Source organism: Numenius arquata, chromosome 1 (assembly GCF_964106895.1).
Source record: "Numenius arquata chromosome 1, bNumArq3.hap1.1, whole genome shotgun sequence".
In the NCBI taxonomy this organism is placed as follows: domain Eukaryota; kingdom Metazoa; phylum Chordata; class Aves; order Charadriiformes; family Scolopacidae; genus Numenius; species Numenius arquata.
In genome coordinates this window covers 11121288-11138029 of record NC_133576.1, presented here as the reverse complement: position 1 = coordinate 11138029, position 16742 = coordinate 11121288, and the positions used below count along the sequence as shown (strand labels likewise).

The window sequence follows — 16742 nt, the reverse complement described above, 5'->3', positions numbered from 1 at the left end:
CACACACTCACACAGCGACACAAGCGGCATGAGAGGCAGACGAGCCCCTGGGTGCAGGCTCCGAGCTGGGATGAGTTTCGGGAACGGCGCGGGGTGCTCTTGCAGCCCCCCTGCTCGCCCGGGACCGCGAGGAGAGGCGGGGGGTATGTGTGTGTGTGGGGGGATATTTGCGGGGACCCGGTGGCGTGATTTTGTGTCGGCTGCGGGGTTCCCAAAACGCCTCCCCAGGCGGTGAGACGCCTGCTCCATCAGGGCGGCGGGGAAAGGCAGCGGGGGGGCGGCCTGACGGCTGCGGGGCGGTCGTACCTGAGGGCGGCTGCGGGCAGGCTGCCTGACACCTTCCCCCCGGCCCCGCTTGCCCTCTGCCTTCCCCCCTGCGGGGCACGTCCGCACCGCACACCGCATGGCATGCCAGACCTCGCGTTAGCGGCTCCTGCCTGCACCCACGCCCCACAGCTCCCCGGGCTTTGCACGCACCCTCCGTTATCAGCGGCTTTACATCTACCTTCCTTCCTTTTTTTTTTTTTTTCTTTCCATATATATATATATTTTTTTTTTTTCACACGGGATCTTAACTCTTATTCTTGATGTGTTTGCCATTACAATTGGTCTCTCCGTGCTTAGCCTATTTTCCGCAACAGCAATAACGATTTTCCAGGGCATTTTTAGCTCTGTCTTAAGGACAGACTTGCTTCCTAGGAATCCGCTTTAAAATGCATTTCCCCGAGACTTAGTTTAATCTCTCTGCCCCAACAGATTTCCCAAACCATCTTGTACCACTGCCGCGTCTTAGAACGTGGAAGGAGTCAAATACGTACATATACGCCTTTCCCGGCTCAAAGCTGCCCAGCTCGCAAGAATTAGGGGGAGAAAACTAAACCATATGTGTACAACGCCACATTCCGTATTGCACTATAAGATAAAGAGCTTTGCAGCATCGATTCAATGGAAGTCATTAAAAAGAAAGCCCAGGAAGATTATAACCGTATTTGGGAGGCAAATCCTTGTTTAGAAAATTTATTTCGGACACAAAAACCCCTGGCGAAAGTTTGCGAGGCACAACACTAACCATTGGTGTAGGCGCCTCGGCCGCCCGAAATAAAAGAGGCAGAAAAGATACTCGGTGGGGCTGACACCTGGGACTCCGGGAGAATCCGGGAGGAACGGAGACCTCCCGCCCAGGGTGAGCACCAGGAGGGGCAGGGGAGGGGGACCGGCTGCTCCGAGCCGCCGGAGTGATGTGCTACCCGCCCTCCGGCACCGCAGCGCCGCGGGCTCCAGCACCCGGAGCCTCCGCTGGAACGGCGGGGAGATCGGCCGGACGCGCCAGGCTTTGCCGAGAGAAGAATGAAGTGACCGGTGGGATTTAGGTAACGCAACTAACGCCGTACCCCGCACGGAACGGTGCCGGACGCTCAAGGCTTCATTTCTCGAAACGTATCAACTCTCTAACTGTTTTCTATTTTCTTGTGTCCCCTAAATTGGTTTCCGACGCAGGGAAGTTGCTGCAATTTTCCCCGCTGAGGTGCTTGAAAAGCAAGAGCACTGCAGCCCGCCGCTGCTGCCTCCCCCACGCACGTTGTCTCCGGGGTATTTTCACGTGAACCTGGAGTTTAACCTCTCGCTCATCCCAAAGAGCACAAACTGCGGGGAATGTTACACGACGGGATGCTCAGCAACCCGCAGATTTATTCCCTGCCTCAGCAAAACACGCTGGCTTTGGCCGAAATAGAATGAAGGCAATCATTGCTTTGCTTTAAGCCCCCTCCCCCCGAAAGCTCCTGGACGGGGGGCACAGACGCATGCAGTTCTGCCCACCCATGAGTCTGGGGCCCGAGGAGGACGGCAGGGGCGAAGAGCTCCAGACCAGCCCCTCTCCCGCATCACATCTCCCGCCACGCCGGGGCTCGGAGAATTTCAACGCTCTGACGCCGTGGAGCTGAGGAGATGTAGGGCCACGCCAGGTTTTAGCACTGCGTTGCGAGGCTGAAAGAGGCTCAAGGCTGAGATACACGGCCAGGATCGGATGTGGCTTTCCAAACCCCACCTCTTTGCTTTTATTTCGAAGGCTTGTTTAGCTAGCCCTAGCAGAGGGGAACGAATAAAGCCAAGAGGAAAAAGGTCGTGTATCAGAGCTCATACTGTAACAAAAGAAGGCGAGTGTCTTTATCTGCCAACACATTCATTCTGTCCTCGCTGTAATCAGCAGGATCAGGTGTACTTCACTTGTCGATCCTATTGCCCTCTCTTGAAAACAAAATAAAGGTAGGTTTCACGGGCATTGTAGCATGCTTCTCCTTCTCTCCCTGACTTACAGAGGTCATGGCTCAGGCCAATCTCTGTCTTGTGTCTTATTTTTCACGTTTAGCAAATAATTCTCGATGAGCAGACCTGATCCCACCTGCACATTCCCCTCCTGTATGCTTTCGAACCACTCGACCACTGAAATCCTCCCCAGCCTCCGGCTCGCTTGAGGGAAAGTGGCTGGGGAATAAGCGTCGGGAGAAGGACGAACAGACAGGGGCTGGACTCACACTCCTTTCCCCTGCAGGGCTTCACTACCCCGAAGGTGGGGCAGGTTCTGCACCGTTTTCTGCTCTGAAATCTGCGGAAGGGTGAGGAAAAAGCCTTTTGGGATGCTGAGAGCTCGGGCTGGCCTTCAGTGCTGGGGCTCTGCTCCGTGCAGTAAGCAAGCATCCTCCTAGAGGGAGGGAACGAGAGAGAGGACAAGAGGCTCGGAAAGGAGATGCACAACTTGAGCGTCAAGATGACGCCGGTTTGGTTTTGACGTTTGGGAGGGCTCGGTAGGCACCCAGAGGCCACGGGTGATCCCGGGGACGCAGCCCAGCTCCTATGCGGAGCCGCTCAGTGGCGGGGCACAGGGCTGATGGGAGACCTCATCACCCCGCAAATAAAAGGGGCTGAGCCGGGCTCCTTCCCCGTGGGGACTGGTTTGAATTTGGAAGATCGAGCGGGCCTTTGGAGGGGCCTTTCTGAACGGGGCCGGAGGGAGGGAGGGATGTCTCCGCTCTGACCTCCCCGCCGCCGCGCCCGCGGCTGCCCCCTGGCGCCCGCCGCCCCGCACTGCGCTGCGCTCCCCGCCCGCCGGCCGCGGGGAGGGCCCGCCCGGGTCGCAGTTCCGTCCCGCAGAGGGGAAGCTCCTTCCCGCCCACGGAGGCTGAGCGATGCTCCCCACCGCACCTGTGACACTTTCCCCGTCACGCCTGTTTTCTCTGCTGGCCGCTATTTTCGGGGAGAGGCTTGCAACAAGGGCAGGCAGGGGCATCCCACTGTGGTGACACCCACCAACAGAGCAAGGACTAAACGAGCAGAGGGAGCAACTCCTTTAAAAAACAAACAAACAAACAAACAAACAAAAAAAACACCAACCCCAACACCAAAGCCCAAACTGCTTACTATTCAGGAAATTTAGTAATTATTTTTTCCCCTCCCTGTAATGGCATTACCCTTCTTTTGATACTAGATCCTTGCCAGAGACCCTCACTTGCAGGCTGCAGGGAAGAGACGAAGATTAAGGAGCTGCCGTAGAGACCATAGCGTAAGTTTCTTTCAGGATGTTTTCAGGCATTTTGCAGCAGAATAAAAAGTATCAAGTTAGGAAGTGATAGCCTACAGGTTTCCACAAAGCAGACAACTTTGACGCTTTCATTGGATCCGTTATTTATTACTCTGGATTGAACTGTCTGCCCTCCAGCACATTTCACTCTGTTTGTTCATGCCACAAGCACTGCTAATAGAGCATCTCAGGAAGAAATACTATAACTCAGCACCAAGCAAGGGCATCTTCAACTGGAAAGCTCAAAATGCTTAGCAAATATTAGTTTAGCCTCCCAGTACCTGTGTAATGAAGTCTCCTATGCCTCATTTTATAGCAAAGGAAACTGAGGCAAAGCACAGTTAAACAGCTTGCTCAAGGGCATCAAATAATTAGAAAGTAAAACACATTCTTAGATTCTCTTTGCTTAACCCTAGAGCAAAACTCTTCCTGCAGAAATAATAGTAAAGGAGCAGAGAACTCCAAGGAAGACAACAAAGACCCAAATCAGATAAAAAACAACAAACCAAAATGGCCATGCTGATGCACATTTGGTTGTTTTCTATGAAGCTGTAGAAAAACATTCTACAAAGCTGATAGGAAATCTCTATTTTAATTCTTGGCTGCTGATCCTCAGATGAAGATATATTACACTTTTTTTTTAAAAAAAACCAACAAAACCCTGAAGAGAGCTAAACTCCCTCTCCCCCCCATCACCTTCCAGCATCCATTAAATTTTCTTGGGCCACCCAGAGATCTCCCCCGACAACCAACTCATCATCTACTGAAACATCCTCATAAACCACAAAGATGACATTCCCACTTAAGCTAATCCATCTCCTCAAAAGCAAGCAGAAAACAGAGTGAAGCCCTTTGATTTTGCCAGACTGAAGGAGGAAAAAAATGAAGCTCCTATTCCAAAGCAGCCTGCCAGCATGTGATGCTGCTAAGCAAAATGGATTAAAACTGTAGTGATGCTCACCACCTCAATTTTGCTGTTATTCTATAGAAGTATATCGTAACTCGGAAGTCTATTTTAACACTGTTTCTCTGTAGGAATTAAGTCCATTAGAAATACCACCTCCCCTCCACAAAAGCACATTTCATCTTCAGTGGAACCGGAACAACCTGCTCCCACATAGATGTCAGCAACACACCTGAATCCAAGATCTTCAGAATCCCAGCATATCTCTGAGCCATTTTTGCAATGGTTATTAAACACCAAAATGATACTTTCCCAACAGGTCACACCAATACTACACAACCTGCAGCCTTCATGGAGCCCACACAGTAAATTCATCCACTTCACAGCTTCCTTTTAGGGGGTTCATATTGCTGAACGCAAGCCAGGAGTGTCACAGCTTGGATCAGTTGTCTCCATGGCAGCAGTAATCCTCTCCCAACCAATGTTTTCCCAGGGTTCATCAAGGCTCTTCTGCCTCTTGTGTCATTGTGCACACCTAGCGAACACACTAGCTCTGAGAATGAAATGGGTTTAGCCATTCACGTCCAGCGCGCTCAGCCTGTGACTAGACAGTAACTCCAGTGCTTCTTGAGAAGATGTAATGGGGGGGGAGCTTTCTGTGCATCAAAACTATAGTTAAACTCTGGTCCTTTGAGATGCCTTGTCCACATGGATTCCACATATGCCCCTGGAATGTATGACCAGATTCTTTTAAAGGGACACAGCTAGTGAAGCCCAGCATTCACTCGGCACACCTTGCTTCCTGTTCCAAGAAAAAAAGTGTAACCTATATTCAAGAGCAAGAATCTCAGGAGCAACTTCCTGATCAGAGCAGATGGAAGGCAGGACACAACAGCACATATGGATAACAAGTCTTGAAGACTAAATACCCAGCCTTTTTTCCCCCAAAATATCCACACAACTTCAATTTTGAGGGTTTGCAAGCACTTATGTCAGTAACAGAAAGTTGATGAGGGTTACCTAAAAAGAATGGATGCCACACTGCCACTCACAGTTTATATTTGGCTTACAAGCCTAAACAAAAAAATTGCTCTTTATCTTCTTGCTGTAGGAACATCTGCAAGGCAGGCTGTGAAGGAGTAAGTGTGGGCACAGCAAGCCCCAACTCACTCAGATCTTTCTTGGCTTGAGTACTCAAGAGGCACTTACCAAGATCTTTGATATTCATTCAGCAAATGCCATGAAGAGAGTTTTGAAATACATTTGAACAACTGTCTCCAATCACAATAAAAAAAAAAAAAAAAAAAAAAAATCAGTCTCGCAACATTCAACATACAAGATATTACTTTACTCAGAGAAGGATGTGGTTTAGGGAAGGAAACATGAAGGTAAACAGGGTGAATGAAGCCAAAGACCACCTATACCAGAAACTCTGGGTAATGCCAGAGAATAGCCTTGTTTTGCTAAGTTTCATCTGTATTTAACTTAAAAAGATGTTTCTATAAATCCTCGGGCATCAGGAAAGAAGTCTGCACCAAAGATAGCAGAGAACATATATTCAGTGATTCTAACAGAAATTTCATTAATTTTATCAGCACTTGACAATCATTTCAGATTGATGGATGACCATAAAGTCACACCAACAACGAAGACATGCCTCAGAAATCAGACTGACTGGAGAGTTGTGGATACAACAGCATGTGGGACAAGTGACACTGTCCATGCAGGATCTTGCCTGTGCTTTGTACCACCCAGAGTCCCCACCTGAAGTGCGACCATCTTGTTTCTGGATGGTTTAGGACAGCAAGAGAGATCTGGTGCCACCTTGCTCTGCCATAAGCTGTTGCTTCCCACCTGTAAGGATTAATCCATTAACCCTCCAAATTAGACTCATTAATTACATTGATTATATTGAGGAAGCAGATGGCTTACTTTACTCCACCATCACACGCAGCCGTGTGACTTTTCGTGTCGGCCATATGAATGAGGCTATGACCATGCCATCATACCCAGGCTTTTACAAGCATGCTGTTACTACCAGACACTTAATAACTTTTAAGAATTTCAGTGCTGGAACTCTTGTCCTGACATTTCAACTTGCAGATACACCAAATATAGCACATCTGGAACTGATTGAGCCTTCTGGTGTGGCACAGATTTGCTCTTCCTGTCTCACAGCCATATTGGAGTGCTGAGAGCACGGCAGCACAACAGACATTAAGCTCAGTGCCTAGTTTCACGTCCACAGGCAGCACGAGACCACTCATGTAGTGGATAATCTCATCTTGAGTCATGGTGTTCTGTGACAGCAATTTACCACAGTAGCAAAATACCTTCCCAGATGTTAAACCCTTTATTGTAACTGGGCACATGTGCTCATCCCTCAGTGCGGAAGGTTGGCATTTGGGTTTATATATAATAAGTGTGAAACCAAAGCCGCTGGCTAAAAGCAAAATGATCAACGAATCTTCCATTTGCATAATAATGTGGGACTGTTGCAGGTGGAATGATTTTTCATTGGCAAAAATAAAATAAATATTTTTCTGTCAAACCTTGCACAATATGACTACAAGCATAACCAACAAAAATGGCAGAAAAGACAGTGGTAATCGGCACAGAATCTTCTGTGACAATAAACAGAGTTTTCCATTACTTCAGCTGTCATCTGGTCACCAAAGGACTACGTGATAAAAGCCTGGTTGGAAATTCAAAGTTTAATAAAAGTCTTCTCTCACAACCTAGTGAGTTTAAAAAACCAAACCAAAATACAAAAGCTTTAATTAAATCAATGAATGTCACAATGTCACAAAAAATCACAGTTTTGCTGCAGCATTTTCCCTGAAACTGACTCATGCAACTAGTAAAGTCCTATGATGTAAGGACTTCTGAGATGAGGAGAGGAGATACCCGGGTCCTTTCAAGACTTTTGACTACGCAATGAAGTGACATTCTTCTTGCAGCTATTATTGCTAAGTTTACCCAGAAATAAGGAACAGATCAAGTAATTTAAAGGAAATTAGACAGTCCAATATAGCAGAAATAGAGTGCTTGTTTTCCTGGCAAAACAGGTAACACCTTTCCTGAAGAGAAAACCTTTTCCACAAGACTCCCTATGCTAGCATGCTAGACTATTTCTCTCTGTGAAGCAGTCAGTCATAAACAAACAGGTTGGCAGCATCCAGGAACTCAAATACAGACATCAGAACAGGTGAAAGATCCATCTGTTGTTCGGATCATAAATCTAACCAAGCTGGACCACCGAAAGAGCATGCTTATTAGATTCAAGACTCAAACCCACCTGGGTCCATATTGTTGCCATTACCAGAACCACACACAGACCCTCTCTGAGTTCTGTCATGTACCTTGAGTCATAGGGACAAGCAGAACATGCATCAGACCAGTAATGAAAAATACACGAGTCATTTAGAATAGACCTCTGGCTCTTACTGATCCTACAGCAACTACTGAAATTGGTATTGTAGTTTATCAAAACCAAGCTGTTTTGGGAAATCCCCATTTTGGGAAAATATCCAAAGGCTTTGGATCTGAGGATTAGATTTGGCTTTTGCTAATGGTTTCCAAACAGATTTCTGCTGACACAATCATCTAGCAAACTGTAGAAACCAGAAAAATTAAAGTTTCACATTATAGTACCGTCCTCAAGAAATCAGATACAGAGTTCCTACTTAAACTGACATAAATGCTTTCATCAGCAGTATTTACTGTGGTGCTGTTGTCAGGATCACGATGGCCTTAACCAAGGATAAGAAAACATTTGCTCTGATAACCTAGGGTCCCAAAACACTTAGATACAGGTCAGTTCCCAAGGATCCCATTTCACCATCCTTTAAACTATCATCTCACTCATACGAACTCCCCAACCTTGAACGGAGGCAACCATAATCCTGCTACAGTTTTGCTTGAATTGTTTGTAGATAAACACACACTGAATCAGAACCATGCACAAGGCCTTCTGGAGAATCTAGGAACCCAGATCATGGTGTTTGAAAACTAAGTATACTTCAACCACATCTTCAAGCGTTACAAGCAAATTGCAGTATAGTGTACAATATACAGAGCCTCCAGTTATTTGAGGCACGGATGTACGTGTATGCTGGAGCAGTGCCAGAGTTATTTTATGAGGCCAACCATCACCTGGAGTCTAAGCTGAAGAAAACAGTGCTCCTGAATTTAAAATTCCCAGTAAATTCTGCACTCTAAATAGGGAGCACAGAACTGAGACTCACTATCAGCTTCAGACTCACTATCAGCTCACTTATCACCGATATGTGATAAGATGACTTCCTAGGAACCATTTGTCACAAAGATAAATGTCTCAAGTGTATAAATGTTTACAGCATATATATATATATATATAGTATAAATGTATATAGATCTTAGTAAGTTATTCACTGTGGAGCTGACGTTCATCTCTAAAGCTAAGTGAGTCTCTTCAGTTACCTGGAGATGCTAGGTCTGATACTGCAGATCCCAACCACTACATGTGTGCTTCCAATGCACTAAACATACAGGAATGGGCAAGGAGGAGATTTTGAGAACAAGACACAAATTACTGCACGTATTCAATGAAAAGGATTGCTGAAGAAAAGGAAGCTGAAACAAAGAGCAACACAGCAAGGGGCAAGGATACCTCTCTGTCTTTCAACTCTTCTTTCTTCAACTAGGAAAGGTGCGATTGGATCTCTTTTGCACCTGTCCTGGAAGAACACCTTGCAACGACTTCCACAGATCACAGGGCATGCCTACACCAGCTCTGCAGTTGGGATCAGGAGCGCACTTCTGGAGAAACTCCCCACTGTCCCCACTAACTGTACTTCAGCAGGCATCAGGGAGAAGTTTCAGGGAATATGAACTAGATGAAACCAAACAAGAAAATGCGTTTCAGGAGTGCACTAGTGCACTCCAGATGTAAATAAACAGTAAACCCTCAGCACGCTGGACCAGTTAGTGTGAAACACATCCTTCTGAAATACATAGCATCAACCTTTCACCAACAACTGTTCTCTAAAAAGTTGCTCTGACTCATCTGCACTACTTTGCTAAAGTAAATGCTGTCACACACCACCATCTAAAATCGGTGCTTACAAAAATGTTCTGAAGAGGAAACAGGGAGGTAGAAGAGCAAAGAGATCAGAGTAGCTTGGTATCAAAAACAACTTTTACTGATAGTAGTGAGCACACATTGCTTCAAGTTCAGCTTCTTGCCAAACTCTTCTCAGATGCCAAGTAAACAGCTCAAAGAATGCAAAGAAGCAGCCAGACTAGGTCCAGCTAGACTCTTAACCTGAATGCCAAGATGGTTAACTTCCCAGAAAAACCACTGAAAAGTGAAGTAAACTGAAATAGACAGCAGATACTGCAAACATCTGCATTACCATTGTCTCCTCTCAGGGGACTCTAATGACCATGGTTGTTAGTGGAATTGGGATTATTTCACTGGGCAGACACAGCTTTTATTTTGAGAATTCCTCCACAGAAGCTACTAAAATAAAAAGGCTAAAGTCAACAACCAGTAGGTGAACATACTCATTTTACACAAGTTCAACTTTCCTGAAGAAAACAGAGGCATATTTCCTTACTTGAAGGAAATAGGTCAGGCGAGTAAGATTTGTTTGATTGATGGGGGAAAGGGAAGTGGAAAACCCCAATCTATTATTGAATTAAAAAGAGAGAAAATAGTAAATTTGTTTTAAACATGGCTAAATAGGGAATGTATTAAACTCCTACCCCAAAGAAAGGGCTCTTTTGAAGCTTTGCTTCCTGCTTCACCTACATGATTTTCTACAAAGATCTAATAGTTTTGGAAAGACAGCTCAGAACAGCTTGGGTAATGAGCCAGAATTGCCCGTTGATGCCATTCCCTCTCCCACCTCTTTTTTTTTTTTTTTTTCTTTTTTATTAATAAATTGTATTGAAGACATATGAATACTCCTATTTCCTTTTGATTGCAAAGAAGGTGTGTTGAATGCCAACCATATTTGTTAGGTGATTGGAGCATCAGAAGAGGAAAGACGCCATGAAACTATGATTCATCTTTTGAATACATTCTGCTATCTTTGTTAGTAAAATAGAAGAACAGGTAGAAACTAGATACACTCCTGCTGAATGATCTCCGTGAGCACTGTGTTAACTTCTCTAACGTAAGGTTCTAAGGAATCTATTGTGGCACCATTGCAGAAATCAACCCATGTTAAAAAGTGTCACCACAAACACTTTATGCCAAGTCAGTAAGCAGCAGTAACAGTGTGCGCTAATTTTTTGTCTTAGTTCCCATGCGGACTAACGCAGTTGTTAAACACTGACAAAAGTTTTGTAAAACTACCTAAATATGCAGTTATCACCGTGCCCTTTCCCAATCCACTACAGCTAATTTGAAAACAGGGACTATTTTCAAATACACTTATTCTTGCCAGAGGACATTACCTTGGACTTGTCTACACCAACTTTGGTTTCCCATCATTCTGTCTCCATCCACTCTGCTTGTCTAGTCTTGACTAACTTTAAAAACTCTGTCATCATCAAGTTCTTGCATGGCAGTTTTCTTCTTCAGATCCCTAACAAATAAATACAGGTCTCGGTACAGATCCGCAGACAGTCTACAACTTCTTGTTTTGCAAAATTAAATAACTCTTTCTGAATTATCTCACTATGATAATTAACTAAATTTAAAGCTAAATAACTTTTTTTTTTTCTTTTCAAAAAACCCAAATCAACCGCACTATATAGAAACCCTCATAGTTTTACTAACTCAGTCACGGAAGACTGCAACTCTTCGTGACAAATGCCATAGCCATATAATGGTTATGAGCTGCCAGAGTACAGGATGAATTCAATTTACATTACAGTATAGAAATTTCAAACACAGCACCATTAAGTGCAATGATATATTTAAACATGCTAACATAGGACCAGTAGGGCTTTCATTTCCTTTCAACATGTACTAGTACCCCCTCTTTGGAAGAGGGTGTCTCCTTTTGACAATTCCCCTTTGCCATACATGCCCCAACAAATGCCATGGTTCCCGGGTCCTAGTCTGTGGGTCTCGTGAGGCCCAAGATCAGTAAAGCCTAACACCATTCTCCCACCACTGAGCTTTCTTGAGGCTCAGTAGGGAGATTTCATAAGGATCTATTTAATATCAGTCTGTCTCTGACCTCAGCATAATTTTCTAAACAAGTAATTTTGTAAATTTTACAGGAAGTTATCAGATTTCTCAACCTAACATTTCTTTCACACAAGATTACATCTTTTCCCCTGCACCTTTTCTAAAGGAGTCCTAGGCTTGATGCTGAACTGAAAATCCTGGAGCTCCCTGCTAAACCAAACAGCAGGTGGAACAGGAGCAGCTGAAGCACATGTTATTTCTCACTGAAGTACTTCAGACCTGATCAGCACAACAGCATAGGTGGCAGAAGTGAAATTCCAAGTCCACTCTCCGGATTCCTTGGAGGGACAATCAAAGAGGCCATCTAGCACAGTAGTCACAAAGAGTTTCAAAGCATGGATATCCATATTCGTAAGACGCACCGACTCACTTCACACAAACTAGATGCAGATATAAAATTACACTGAGTTTGAGGACAGGATAGGGAGAGGCAGTAAATTCTCTCTTCATCACCCTGAGCATTGTGATTTGTAAGCTTGTGCTTTTATTCTGGTCATCCAAGAACACATTCAACCACCATATCAAAGCTGAATTAACCACCAACAGGATGTATTGTCCATCTGTAACAAGATCACATGCACAGCTAAGGATGTTCTTCAAAAGATTACAAATCTTTCTGCTAGATTCTGATCACCTTGCCTATACCTCAGCTTCTTGCAGTGGTCAACAGAAAAACCTAAACCCTCATTTGGGCAATCTTATATTCTGCTTTTGCAGGGTTTCTTCGTGAATTATGATTGCTTCCCTCTTTGACTATCCAGACAAGCTCAATGCTGGTCCCACTGGAAATATCTGGCTTCAGGCACTTTTTTTTAATGCAAACACCTGCAATGTTCTACTTGTTTTTTCCAGGAAAAAGAGGTTTTGTTTCAAACCAAAATGATTAAGAAGATACAAATAATAAGATGTCTGTCCCAGGAAACAAAAGTCCTTGCAATTACTCAGCAGTTTCTACTGAAATCCCACCAGTCGTCTTATTTCTTGATAGATGGGGGCAGCCAGTTCTTTGGCCTTCTCTGCTCCATCCTCTAAAACCTTTATCAGATGGGATTTGTCTTCCTGGAGTTTCTTGATTTCATTCCTGATAGGTGCAAATTTTTGAATAACTGACTCTGCTACCACCATTTTGTAGTGAGCAGTGTCGAGACCAGCAGACTGATGCACTACTTCTTTTATGCTAAGCCCTGTTACTGCAGCATGAATGGACACCAGATTTGAGACACCAGGGCGACCAGCTGGGTCATAGGTCACCTCGGAGGTAAAGTCAGTCACAGCTTTGCGGAATTTCAGCACTATTTCATCAGGGCTATCCGCTATGTTAACAGTAGCTAACTTCTGTGGGTCTGACTTGGACATCTTCACTGTTGGATCTCTGAGGGATTTTATTTTCTTTGTTGTACCTTAAAAAAAAAAAAAAAAAGGAATAATTATGAACACACAGAGGCAATGGCTTCTTATGACAATTGCTAAGAACACTTTGTAGCAGCATGACAAAGTTCTCTGTTTATCTTTGCTTAAAAATAAGCTGTAAGCACAATCATGTATGCTTCTATTTAGTCCTTAAGCCCCCTCTGTCCTTCTTAGTCACTTTTCTCCTCCTATAAACTAAATGAAAACCTTCTCCATTTCTCCCCTCCTCTCTAAGGAGAAACTTCTGCTGGGACACTTCCTAACATTTTCTGTGGCTACATGCTGATTTTCCCCCAAAACTCTCCCCTCCCTCGTATTCCTGGCACTGGGGACAAGTTACCCAGACAGGATGAACTGCACATTACTGAAAGGTTCTGCAACAGTGGAGAAACAGGTTAAATCCACCTGTCAAAAAAGAAACCCAGAAAAGTTAACCTCCTTACTTTAGAAAACTCTTCCACCCGAAATCTTCAGATGATTCTCCAAAACATCAATAAAGACATTTATTAAGAGTTCCCTAACTGAACACTAATCAACTCTGCTAGAGGGAAAGCACTGTTCAGGTAAGAGAGGTGTGGGTATTGTACAAACTACTAAGATACATGCATGTACATGAAACAGAATAGTAGCATTAGGGGAATATCGCAAAGTACTTTCTTTAACAGTGTCAACCCAAACTGTTTCAGACTTTCACCAAGAAACTTCATTCATGGAGTACACAAAGTACCACTGATGTAGGAAGTACTCACACCAATTGTTTTTAGACAACTAATACAGCCAACTAAATTATGCACTCAGTGAAAGGATAATTGTTCTTCCAGGGTACAAAATTCTGACTGCCCCTGGAAGTGCTCTGTTCTGAATCACCTTTTGGAAGAGTTTCTCTCTCTTCTGTAGATTTGAAGGAGTTCAGATACTCCTACAGGTAACTGCCAGGTAATCGCCTATAGTTGGTGAGTCTGAATGGGTCCATTCATCTAGGATAGAATCATAGAATGGTTAGAGTTGGAAGGGACCTTAAAGATCATCCAGTTCCAACCCCCCTGCCATGGGCAGGGACACCTCCACTAGAGCAGGTTGCTCAAAGTCCCATCCAGCCTGGCCTTAAACACTTCCAGGGATGGGGCATTCACAACCTCCCTGGGGAACCTGTTCCAGTGCTTCACCACCCTCACAGGAAAGAATTTCTTCCTAATATCTCATCTAAATCTCCCCTCTTCCAATTTAAAACCATTACCCCTTGTCCTGTCACTACACTTTCTGACAAAGAGTCCCTCTCCGGCTCTCCTGTAGGCTCCCTTCAGATATTGGAAGGATATTTCACTGGTTTGCATATACTTGTGCACTTCTGAAGGTACGCTTTCATGAGGAAAGTGAAGTGTTTTTTTGTTTGTTTGTTTTTATGTTGAGTTCTTTTTTTTTTTTTTTTCCAAATTGAGCTTTTAATTTCCTGGGAAACAGTCTCACCTGCATCATAGGCTCCACTCAGCTCCTCATTACAGTGCTTAGCATTAATTGTTCATTAGAAACTACAGAGCTTGCAATACGTAGTAGTCTCTAAGTTCCACTCTAGGTCTAACACCATTTTTGTCACTGAGGCTTGAAAACTGAGAAAGGTTTATTATTGCCTGTCTTTTCTAAGGTGAGAGCTCCTTGCCCTTTTGGGGGCGAAGGTCTTTGCTGTGCATTCCTCTACATTACTTACAACAAAGATGCAATGCTTCTTCCTTGCCCAATTCTTCACGTTTCTTAACAAACATGCCATTTGCGCCATCTGACTCCTCCTCACCCCCCGGCCTATGACCTTATAGCTCAAAAATGACTGAGAAGATTTTCCTTATGTCTCCCTAATCGAAGATCAAAACCAGAACGTCCAAGTTCTGTAAGAGACACTTACTGAAATATGCAAGTATATATTAAACACACTTAAAAAAATTTTTAAGCATTATAGCAATAAATCTACAAGCTGTTCAGCATGCTTAATGTAAACATCTACCACTCAGACACTGAAGAATTCTGCTTGCTAGAGGCCTGTTGTCTTGTTCCTTACATGTCTTCTGAAGTAGCAACATGGATCAGAGACCCTACTCTTAAAGGGTCCAACACCTGAAAAGCAAGGCTGACCAGCAGCAGCAGAGGACATCTGGCCCCCTGGACTAGAATACCAGACGTCACATACATTCCTCTATCAGGGATTTCTAAAGCCTTATGTCTATCTTGGGAGTTCAGTTTCACAGCCACTAGTCTCTTGTTGTCAGTTTTCAATTTTCCGCTCCCTTTTCTTGGTCCCTGAAACTATTTCCACAATATTTAAATCCATCTTCAACCTTGAAGTGCAGTTAAGGGGGAAGGAAAAAAAAAATAACCAAGACCAGCTCACTTAAAATGGCTTTGGGCACAGGAAAGAATTCTCCGTATTTCTTGTTGAAATGTTGTGCTATATCTTGGGCTAGTTCCAGGTGCAGGACTTGATCTTCTCCAACGGGAACATGTGTCGACCTTTTAATAAAAGACAGATACAGGAAACTCAGCAAAGCTCTCCGGTTCTGTTGAAATGTTACTCAAGACTGTCACAGCTTCTGCTATGAGTGAGGGCCAGATTGAGGCAAACGCTCAGTCCCAGCGAGATACAGGTGCTGTGGGAACAAGATCCCAAACTGACCGTATGCCACGATGAGTGTTTTTTGTGCTGAACTGAATCACAACTTCAAGGGCAAAAGTACCCCTTCACAAAAACATATATGGTAAAAGTACCAATAAGACCAAATCATTAAATTCAGCTCAAATAAAGGTTTTTGTAGTATCTCCTGCTGTCTCTTCAGAAATCCAAAAGCATGTGTTACAGTGTGTGAACAGAGTAAGAAAGATCCACAAGGCATAAAGCGCAAGCACCTTGCCTTGTCAAGTCTCAGGAAAACATAACTGTTATTGAGAAGTTAGTACTGTGGATTTATCAAGGGAAGGAACATAGAGAGTAGTTCTTCTTCATAGGTTGCCATTATATAAATATCACGTGGGCGAGTACCTCAACTGCCACAAGTGTTATTATTCATAGATTAGAACTATTAGGATCAAAGGATCATTTGATCTTCTGTATTGAACTCAATAGCTTGAATGTAGTTCTGGAGGAAAACCGTCTGCATCAGAGGACATGAGGAGGTAAAGAATCCATTACTTCCCCTGGTGATTCTTTCCCACAGTTAATCATACTCGCTAAAAATGTATGATTCTTTTAGATGAGGCAGACTTGAAGTCTTGCCAGCTTTTGATTACTCTCCCCTCCCCCAGCAGATTTTTTTTCTAAGGCTTGTGGGGTATTCAGTTCTGAATCCTGGATGTGTTCCAGTGTAAGAAAGTTCACTATGCATCTTTGAAGTTCCCAGAAAATTTCAGTTCAACACGGTACTCCTTCCTTCCGATTCTGAATTACTGGGCTGACATCCAGGAATCAATTTGTCTACCTTTATTCCCCACCAAATAATCAGCAAGGCAACCTAAAAACAGTTACAGTAGCCAATAGGAAATCACAGTGGCCTACAACTAACAGAAAGAAAATCAGTTACCATAGTCAATATCCTTTAAGCAGGTCAAAAGAAATGTTTCCATATGCCAAAATGGTTCCATATTCACAAAGTTTGCCACTAAACAGAAAACATATTGTCTTT

General features: G+C 44.0%; 1 protein-coding gene across 1 annotated transcript in view; it reads right to left on the bottom strand.

Annotated features, from left to right (window-relative positions):
- Positions 1-12130: 12130 nt before the first annotated feature.
- Positions 12131-16742, bottom strand: part of WARS2 (tryptophanyl tRNA synthetase 2, mitochondrial) — a 46634-nt gene continuing 42022 nt past the window's right edge. Inside the window, exons 5-6 of the mRNA XM_074153737.1 lie at positions 15458-15576; positions 12131-13067 (exon numbers count right to left, since the gene is read on the bottom strand). Of these exons, the coding sequence (XP_074009838.1) occupies positions 12619-13067; positions 15458-15576 (568 nt within the window). The 3' untranslated portion in view covers positions 12131-12618. The remainder of the gene's footprint in view (positions 13068-15457; positions 15577-16742) is intronic.